Source organism: Chaetura pelagica, unplaced genomic scaffold (assembly GCF_000747805.2).
Source record: "Chaetura pelagica isolate M959 unplaced genomic scaffold, ChaPel_1.0 scaffold199, whole genome shotgun sequence".
Lineage (NCBI taxonomy): Eukaryota > Metazoa > Chordata > Aves > Apodiformes > Apodidae > Chaetura > Chaetura pelagica.
Window position 1 is genome coordinate 1,924,090 of NW_009970714.1, and position 10,929 is coordinate 1,935,018.

At 39.2% G+C, this 10,929-nt stretch overlaps 1 protein-coding gene across 1 annotated transcript in view; it reads right to left on the reverse strand.

The window, feature by feature from the left end:
- PRKAG2 (protein kinase, AMP-activated, gamma 2 non-catalytic subunit) overlaps positions 1-10,929 on the reverse strand; it is a 114,202-nt gene that overhangs the window by 16,803 nt on the left and 86,470 nt on the right. The window contains 1 exon segment of the mRNA XM_010006001.1: positions 1,159-1,240. Coding sequence (XP_010004303.1) covers positions 1,159-1,240 — 82 coding nt within the window.

Here is a 10,929-nt window from a genome sequence, read left to right on the forward strand (position 1 = left end):
AGAGTGGGTCTTTTATTTCCTTCTCAAATAAGACACATTCTTATCATGTACTCGCCAAGTCAGGCAGACTCTTAGACTCAAACAGTTAAATTCACTCTCCTGAATATTATTTAAAGAACTTCCTTCAATCATTTCCACAGTAATTGTCTGTATTGAAATGTGACTTTTTTTAAAAAAAGAGCTAGTACACCCATAATATATATATATTTTAACCACATTATATCTATATTTTAACCACAAACACCACACTATGTAAGGTTGATGATTGGTTTAGTTACCTGAAAAGCTTAATGTTTTTTTGAGCTATTAAGTTCTAAATTAGAGAAGATGTAATTGCTCCACTGTACTACTCTTACATCTAAACTGAAGAAACTAAGAAATGGGGAAGGGAAAAATTAATTTGGAGGCCAGCTTTAAATCACTAGAGTTTAGTCACAAACAGAAAACTAAATTCAATTTAAAAGACACACAGCATTGCTATGATGTACTGAATAAAATAATGGCTCCTCTTCCCTTGGATTTAAAATATTTTAACAAACTCTCTATAAAGTATCTACCATTCCTTTTCAAGAATCACAATTTCCATTCCAAGTCACAGGGAGTACACACAGTAATATTTGTAACTGCCCATATGACCCTGTTTTCTAACTGCAAGAGAGATATAATTTTGGAATACATTCGTTGCAGCAATGAATCACATTCCTTTTAACAAAACAATACACAAGTCCAATGTTTTTCTCCCAACATGGGACATATCTGTAGCATTCAGCATGAGCTCCAGTATTTCAAGATTTCTCAGTGTACTCAGTGTTCTCAGTACTAAGAAGGTACAGAGAACGTCATGCCCATGTATATTAGGATAGTGTAACTTTAAATTCTTCTTATATTTCTTATCTTCAAGTTTCCTATTTGTGACCATTACCTTTATTTATAAATTTGCAGTGAAATGCACATATTAGAGACCAAATTTCAGAAGGTCAGGACAGAAAGGAATCTTTGAAAGCTGGCAACACGCCACTCCTCACCAGGAGGAACACCCCCCCTTCTTTGCCAACCTATCTCTAGGATGTCAGACCATGACTAGACCCAGACCACCACCTGCAACAGCAAACCATCCAGGATACTGAAGGAATCTTGAACAGTTTTAGAACTACTTACCTACAAAACTCTGTTTTTTACTCTCCCACAGTGGAGCTGCTCTCACACCATTTGCCACCAAGGCAAAAAAGGCTTTCTTTACCTGCAAAAAAGAATGAACAACTGAACAAACCTTTGTTGTTAGTTTAGGATACCAGACACCAACAGAAGGGTTTCCCCAGTTGTTAGGAAAAAATGCAGTATAAACAGGCAGCTGGTATTCAAAACAAAACAAAACAACACACACACCCCAAACAAAAACTCTTAAGCCTTTTGCTGCTAAAATGGTTTAAAAACTTATAAAAAAGCTTAGCAAATCCAATTTGGATTTGTTTTATGTGAATATTCTATGTGAAAGCCTCTAGTGAAGTAAGCTGACAGCTGAAAAAACTATGCTCACTAACCTCAAATGTATTCCCTTTTAATATTATGCCCCCAAATAATGACATTAACTTTATCTGTAACTAACTCAATTATCACAACTGTCTAGTTTACAGATATAGCTTAATAATAAATGACTGGCTATATTTTAGTTAGTGTTTACTATATCAACAGTTGTACGAAAAAAAGACTGGAATTATGAGTCTAATTTCCTTACCAGCTTTTAGATTCCCAATTTATATAAAAGGGATTGTTTAATTTAAATATAACTGCAAGTTAAAAGGATTGGCTAGCCTGTTTTCCTGCTAAAAAGTGTCACCAAATCCTTTAATTTAATTAATTAACCCTCCCCCATTTTTGAATCAGAGGCTATAAGGTATAGCATCATTCTAAGAAAAGAAAAACTTCCCTGGGAACACTAGTTCTTCTGGAGAGGTCAGGCTCTAGTGCTCCTCAAAATCCTGATCTCTTGGTGATATGATTGAGCAGGTTATCATTCCTGTCCTGTTCAAACCCCTTAAGAGTCTTCCCATGGAAAGCACAGTACAGAAGTGATGGTTCTTGTCCAGGTCTTGACATATTCTACGACACATCTCTACATCCATGGAATTGCTCCTTGGTCCAAACAACACAGAAGTAGCAATTGCCTGATAATTGCAATCTGAACAGACCACAATTACACAGTAGTATAATAAGTATTTACTTATATGCCAAGAGGCTCCTCTCTACAACAGCCTGGAATAAAAGGGTTTCACAGTCAATGGAATCAGCATCCAAAAAAGTAGGGGCAAACAAAAACTTGGGTAGGAAAAAGAAAAATGTCTGCCATTGTTAGGGACAACCTTCTTGGAAAATCTGCAAAGCCACCCATATGACAGCCACTGTCCTACCACATGACAGAGCCTCCTTTAGACTCCACTCTAGTGTTATAACGTAGCAGTTTAAATTTCTAAAAGTTAGTAAGGCAGAACACAGCACCTCTGTCTACACTTAATTTGCAGTGAGTGAGTGTTTCAGGTACTTGGGGTTATCCTGATCTTTAAGATGAGACTTCTGAAAGTGATCCATTTTCCTTGTGACCTTTATGCAGCCCGACCTTTATGCAGTCCCACTGCTCTCCTGCTGACCATTAGAAGCAAATCCACCATCATCAGTAGATGACGCCTCATGACTCTACAGGTATTTCTATAATGTCATGAATGAACAAGAAAAAATATCTACTTAAACACCACATTAAAACTGAAGAAGCCATATGGATTAAAAAAAACAGCCAGGACCACAAGTAAGACCGTAAGATACACACCACACAGTATTTATCTAGAAAGTGAAAAGGTCCCAGAGGTATTCAGCCATGTGGAGTCAGGTAAAACAACCATTAGCAAATCCACCACAGGAGCATACTAACTCACTGCAAGGAAGACTGAAACCCCAGATAAAACCTCCAGGCAGACACAAAGTCTTCCCACACAACAGCATCACAAGTACAGCTTACACAGCAGGGCGCTATTGGGGCAGATAGAGACAGAAGTGAGTTCACACAGACTAATTCCACCTTGGGGCAAAGTAAGTTCTAACCATTATTCTTCAAAAAAGAAGAAAGCACACTCAAACCTGCCTCAAACTGAGAGCCTTCAGCTTTGGTATCTTTCCATAAGAATAGCTCTCACATGAATTAACGGCCAGCGTCAACTTATGTCCCAAGTCTTCCACAGGAGTAAAATATTTAGTTGTATCAGAACAGTAAGCTTAACAGCCAATCCATTAAAACCATGTGCAAAATAGCTTTATTCCAGATAGTAACCATGCAACAAAACTCCTCAAGCAAGTTTACAAATTCTGTAATCCTTAACCTAGAAAAGAAGCATGCCCACAGCAGAAAAGATGCTGAAGGCCAGTTGTAAGACTTCAGGAAATCTCCAAATTCTTGCTACTACTTCTTTCTCAGACACAGCAGCAGCAAGAACAGCACCTAGGCACAATATTCAGATGGGGCAGAGAGCAAAACTGAGGTATTATTTTAGGTTCAGAAATAATATTTTAAGAGAGTCAATTCCAGAGACATACAAGGCAAGAAGCTGAGCTTAAACACAATCCAGAGGAAAAGTTTCCTCAAAGGATCAGTTCTTGTGCTGATTCTTTTTTATTTATTTGCAACTTATCTGTCTCCAGGAATCTTCTGTTAGATGTCATCCTGTCTAGCTTTAAAAGACAGATTTTGGAAAAACAGAGGGATGCTGAACAGACAGAGCTACTGAGATAGCTCAGACTTAAATCCTTCATAAAAGACAACAAGTTCAGCTTAGGTATTAGGATCTTAAACACCTGATGCAATAAAACACTAAAGTTCAGTAAAGAAATACTTCAACTCATTCCTCTGTGCTGTCCTTTTAGACCATAGTTTAAGTGACATTCCTACTGCAGGTTTTTGGTTTTTTTTCAGTTTCATAGCAGAAAGTGTTACACAGTTATCTTTTAAATAAAATAACAATGCCACCAGTTCTTAATAATAATTGTCTCTTATTGAAGTAAGCTAATTACAAAGCAAAATTAACTTAACTCTTATTTACTAAAACTGTTTGCAAGCACAAACCTACCTTTATCCACTCACACTTTTCTTCAGTTTCTGTGGTTTACCAATTTCAGTTGCCCAAAGTACTGCTTGGTGGCCAGCCAAAGCATTGGGGTGTGGAGCTGGGATTCCATCCAGCACATTTCATTTTTCAGTGATGACCATGCAGAAAATACCCACAAGGACCCTCCTTTCAAATTATATATAGTTTGTAGCCTTAGTAGAAATCTTCAGTGTCCCATCTTTGGACCTCCAACAGCATTGTGATTCTTGCTCTCTCTGATGCTCTGCTGGACTAGCCTGACTGACCTTCACAAAACCATTGTTCTTCAGTCAGATGTTGCTGTACAAACACTCTCCAAACAAACCACTTGTGTTCTTCTTAACCATGTAGTGGTCCTAACAAACACAATGGGATTAAGAATGGGATTTATCTACCCAAATTTACAGGTTATTCTGATGTATGTACAGACCTTGCATATTCACTGCATCTCTTCACAGCCAACTGGGGGAAACAGCCATTTCTGTGGCATGACTCACCAGCCTTAGATGGAGATGAAGTTGTATCCCACATATGCCATTTCCCCTCTTACTGACTGTAAGATGTCTAGACATTTACAATTAGATGAGGAATCCCACTTTATGCGACTACTTGTCTCCTCCAACATCCTGCCCCTTAAACTGGAGGGCCACATTATAGCAAAGGAACACAGCAACTGAAATCAGAGATAGACCATGATCACCTCAGCAATAGGCGCTGTCTTACTACAGTGAGCAGAACAGAAACAGGCTTTTCTTACAACAGGAACTCATTACACCAACTGTGAATACACTGAATAATAGACTAATTAAGGTTAGACAGGACCTCTGGACATCATCACTTCTGCAGACCACCCAGATATTTCCACTGTAAGTCTTAAGGAGGATGTAGCCTCTTCCAATATAATAGTCATTACCAAGAAAGATTTACACCCACACAAAGCAAAGTATCTGGAAAACCTTGTTCCTTAAGGTTAATGAGATTCAAAATAGTTTGATTACCACGCAGCAATACCAGAAATGGTGGGAGCAGAAAACAAGTTTCACTAGACTACAGGAAGTTTTTCCTTACTGACAGGAGTACTGAAAGGGACACTCCTCATTATGATACCCCAGCTCAGTAATCTCCTGAACCCTTGCAGAAATGCTCTCTCAAGTGAACATCTGTGAATGAGGGGAGCATCTGTAAGGAAATCAGAGGATGAGCTAATTTCCAAAAACTCAGCATGTGTACACACACACTTTTATCTTGCCTCACCTAACACTATGTTATGAAAACTAACTACATGCATAAGTGACCAGTGGGTTTCAAATTTGTCTTCCAGGACTGTCCCACAGGGTACTGCTGCAATCAACAGTTCCTAAAGGGTCAGTGCTAATTAGAGAATACTACTGTACTGGAAGACACACAGCTCAGCACTGTTGTCTCAGTGCCAAAGTAAACTTGGAAAAGCTGGAAGGTAACAGTAGTTTCTGGTTACGTTACATGTTCCATAACATGTTTCATAGTTATGAAACACCTTTCCATCTGCCAGTACCAAGCAAGAGGATGATGAAAAAAAAAAAATAGTAGCATGGATGGTGTTATAAGATCTGCCAGAACTCCTGTGGTATGGCTGCCATTCAAAGGCAAGATAACCAATCTGCATCTCTCTTGCCTCATCTTTCATGATATAAACTAACACCGGGGGCATTTCACCTAAAAAGCCCCTGTTGTAACACCAAGAAATGTCTATTTTATCAGATCAGAATTGAAAGGAAGAAGGTCCTTCTGTTAATTGGCACAGAGCTCCTCTAAAAGCAGTATTAGATCCAGTTGATTCTTGACACTTATCTCCGATTTCTGATGGATGGATAGATGCTCAAAGGTGGGTTAGAACATTTATTACCATTTTGACTGGGTAAGCTGAGCAATTCCCAGTCTTATCTCACAATGATTTTTCAGGGCTACAAAACTTAAGAGGCAACACACACCTCAGAAAATTCACATGTGGACAACAGTATCAAAACAAAATCTTTCAGGCTACCTGTGAGAAACCATAACCCTTCCAAGCATAACAAAATACAAAGTTTGAGATGTAGTCAAAATAAATCTGCAAGAGGAAGGCATTCAGTCCTAGCAAACTGGGTAAGAACAGCTGAAGTACTGTAGAAGGTTAAACTCATAGCCACATACTCTAAGTCTGAAACAGCAAGGCATGGAGTGACTTCTCAATGGGTAAAGAGGAAAATGTTTTCCATGTTCAAGAAATAACAGCACCTATATATTCATAACAGGTGTAAATATGACAAAGTCACTCTAGAGTACAGTCTTTCTTCTCACTGCTAGAGTAAGAAGGCACAAGAAAGTTATGCCAAGACTTCTTTCTTAGAGGCCAAACACTTGCATTTCAATAGTTCTTACCAAGTGAAGACCAAAAGTAGTACAACCAGTCTTTGTTGTAACAGGAAAACCATCTGGCTTCTGCCGTGACCTTTGTGCTGCATAAAAACTGGGCAACCTACCCTCCACTCCCTTGGTCTAAATGTGTTTATGAGCTGACTCTCAAATGCTTTTGATGTGAAAACATGAGGAACGGGGAAGCAGTTTCTAGCCTAACCTAAACAGGACTGTATTTCAAGTAATGTGGCAAGTTCTCTCGCTGCCCAAGTATTGGCATTGACATCTATTGAAGTTACAGAAACTACAGTCCTTCAAAGGAGCTGTTTTGAAAAGTTAAAAACCTCTTTTGTAGTGCATATATAGAGTGCAGTGTTTTTATAAATTGGCTTGTCTGGAGGGACTAAACCAGTATGCAAGACTACCACCAACTCTCTCAGTGTGATGGCTGTTGCATTCAAATTCATTTTCCAATTATTCTTTTCTTTGGTCTATGAATTTGGTAGAAGCATGTCCCTCCTTGAAGGACTATGCCTTCTAAAAAAGGCTACTTAAGGACTTAACAATAAAGTCTTTTGCCTAGGGCAAGGGCCAAGCACGTCTTGAAGAGAAGAATTTCCTCCTTTACCATATCACACTCTCAAGTGAAATAGTAAAAAAATTGGACAAACCTGTTTTTAGGCAAGAGGCTACATTTGCTTAAACATATGAAAAACCCCAACCAACAAACATCCACAAGCAGCTCCTCCAGCTGATGTTGAATTTTGGAAAGCTTACATGAAATCAGATTTAAAAAATCAGTTCTCTTCTCCATTCACAAGAGAGGGAACACTCCTGGTAGATGATGTACTATTAATGGCCATAGACTGCTCAGTAAAATTTAAGAGCTGATGGAGGAATACCCTTCAGACTCAAGCCAAACCCCAGAAATCATAGGTAGTGCCTTGCCCTCAAGTTAAAGCATGCAGGCACATGCTCTACACTTATCCCAGGCAGCAAGTACTATGTCCACATGCAGAAATGTTCCTCACACCACACCCACAAGGAAGTGTCCCAGACCAAATGAAGACACCAAATGGATAATTTAACTGATACTTTATGTCAATATGACCATAGAGTAGCTGGCAATTAAGGGCTCTCCTTCTCCCTTTAACACCACTCGAAATGATTTAATTAGGACCTCTTCTAGTTAGCTGCTGGTCCACGATGACAGTGAACTCTGAGATCCCATAAGGTGTTCTGCTGATACTTCCACCTGCTATCTGAGGGGAGCTTAAGTATTCTAGTAAAAGAACCAAAACCAAAAAAACAACACAGCTGTTTTCTGGGAAAAAATAAATCACTTGAAGCCAAAATTTCTGCCACTAAACATCATGCCACAATGAGCTAAGAGCAAGACAAAGCCTCACAGGCAGAGCCACTGGAACCAGCTACATTGGGAAAAGTACAGAAATTATTTCAGAGAGTAAAATCTTAAAAGCGAAAGTGGTGGAGAGGCAGGAAAGGCAAGAAGAACTATCCATGACTTTCATTCAGCCAAGCACAAACACCTTACCTACACCCCGTGTAGACTAAAAAAATTCTGCTTAACAGGTACAATAAATCAGATTCTCTTCCTACAAGACCCAGGAATTAATGCTTCCTACTGCTTTTTAAAAATGCAGAATTCAGCTCCTGTGCTTGCTGTGTACAAGCAACAGGAGCAGCTCTGATAAAAAACACAAGAGTTTTTCTGTATTATGCTACTGATCTCAGCAAAGGGAGCTCTTTTGTGGCCTGCTCAATGGCCTCAGCCCACATGCCAGAATTTAAAACCTAAATTACATTATTCTCTTACAGTTCTGTGGGATGGGGTAAGCAAGGAGGGGTGTTCACACTCCTCAGAAATGCAGACAGTATAAAAGTTTAAATTTAGTATCTTTGAAGAGGAAAAACCTCAAGCCAATTAAAAAACAGACAGTCAATCCTTTTGTAGAGCTGTGAGAACTCTGTTGCAACAGCAGACCCAGAGTCTGCTGTGTGTTACTGAAAGCAAAAGATTCTAGAGCATTCTTCCTGGAAGCCTGGTCTATCTCATTACCTTGGAGAGAGGCAACACCCAGTCAAGAAAGACCTGGAGGGAACAAGAATAATAAATCCATTTACTGACCAGAATCAGCACAAAGAAGAGAAATAAAAACCCTCTTCCACTCTTCTAATGTGGAATCCATTGCATGCTCTGCAGAAGTTGTATTTACTTCCAGCTTGTTAAACAACTGAAGAAGTTTCCAGAAGATTGTTCCAAATACTTCTCTAGTTATATGGTAGAAGAATAAGTGTTTGAGCTCCTTCTAGCATCTGACAGTTACTGACAAAAGTCTACATTAGGGATAACTACATCTGGTCCATTACCAACTTAGATAACTTCATTAAAGAAAAAGGTCAAAAAACCTAGCCTTCAAGTAACACAATTGTCTAAGATTCCTGCAGGATAAAAAAAGGAGAGTCTTTAGGATTCTGAAAGATTATTTTGCTGACTGCCTCCACACAAACAAGATTTCTATTAGTTTATTAAGAGTGCTGTACAAATACCTGAAAAATAGCTTCAAGTTCATGGTGAGCAGAAGCTACATATGTTTTAGTATTAAATCATAAACCTACTTTTAACAGGTAAGAATATAATTCAGGCAAAGGTTAAATAAACCTTTTCACCCCATTGAGAGCTTATACAAACTTCACTAGACAGAGCCACTCCATCTGCTAGCATACCATTCTGGGGACAGCAGATTGCTGCTTGATACAGTGCAGGGAAGTCCCTGTCTTATACTCAGCTTTTAGATTCCTCTGGGAGGGTTAATTGCACCATGCTACAAAACAAGCTAATCATTCTTATCTTTATGGAGGCTGGGAAAAGAGAAAACAAATGAAGTAATAAATTTGTTTGAAGACCAGACAAATACCTCTCCCTAAGTAAGCTTATAGAGCTAAGCTTCAAAGACTGCTGTAAGCCTGGTAAGAGCCATTTCCCTTAAAAATTCAAATAGAGTTCAGCATGGGGAGAAATGCATTGGTCTCTAAAGAAAACACCACAAATTCAAATTAAACATGGAAAACACTGAAATCACAGAAGTAAGCAACCTTAGTACTAAAGAGTAACCTGACTGATACAATGTGAACAGTGCTACATCTTGTTGAGATTTTAATACAGGAAATACTTAAATTCTCATTTTCCTTCAAAGTATTGATACCAGTTTCAAAGGAAAAGATTAGATTGCCTTATGTACTGATACAAGTTACAACCAACAAACAGAAAGTAAAGACAGATCTGTATGTCACCTTATTTCCCCAGATCAGTGACACATTCAATGCATTAACACTTGCAGACTAGTCAAACACTGTGCAGAAAAAGGCTGGTAAACAGTAAATCTGCATTCAGCTCAGCATTTTTCTCAAGTTTATTATAAAGATAATCCAGATCTATTTATTGAATAATTGGAGTGAAGAAGTAGTGAATGCTCATTCAGAGTAGCCCTTCAAGGGACAACCCTTCTAAATCCCTCAAAGGGGCTGTGAAGTGTTTGTTCTCCTAATGTTAGCATTGTGGGAGATGTGGAAGAGATTAGAAAGACAGTTTATCCACTGTGAGCTGCACACTGTTGCAACTTGCCTAGTTTCCCCACCATCCACAGAGTCAAATTTCCAAACCTCACAAGACAGCTCATAACATCTAATTGTCTCTTGACTCCCTTCCTGGTCAGATCGGACTTTAAACCTTCTTTAATGTGCGTCAAGTAGAGATACAATCTTCCCTGGGAAAAGCAAAGGGCTGGAGCTCCTCAGGAGCAAGGAACAACACTGAAGTGGAGCTCAATATGATTCTATAAATATTTATGAGGAGCAAATACTTCGAGGCTACATCTGTAGCAGTAAGCTAAAAGGGAGAAAGAACACTGCTGTTAGTATAAATCAAAAGACCTGTGCCAGCCAGGAATCTCCCAGACAGTGCCTGCCACTGCTCAGGGTTCAGTACAGGCTAGGGTCTAATTCAGGTATGCAGACTAGATGCTGATATTCTGTTTTGGGGGAAATAAAAGCTAAACTATACTAATGTAAACTGAGCTGTGCCAGTTTGCCTTAGGCAGGTAAACAGACCTTGGCTCAGAACATTTTATTTATTTAGCAAAGATGCTGCTCATGTCTGTGCCAAGTGACACTCTCCAGCTGAAGCAGAGCACACTTCTACCGTATGATGGGGTGACCAGCAGAAGCACATAAGATGTACCACTGCTTTCACAACTGCCCAGCATCTCTGCAGTTGCACAGGTGGCTTCTTAACATACAAGACCACACTGGTGTGCTAGCACTAGCAGCAGCAAGCCTTTTGGTAGCTGCTGGAACTGAGGCCACCATGCCTTGTGACAGACAAATGAACAGGACAGACAAA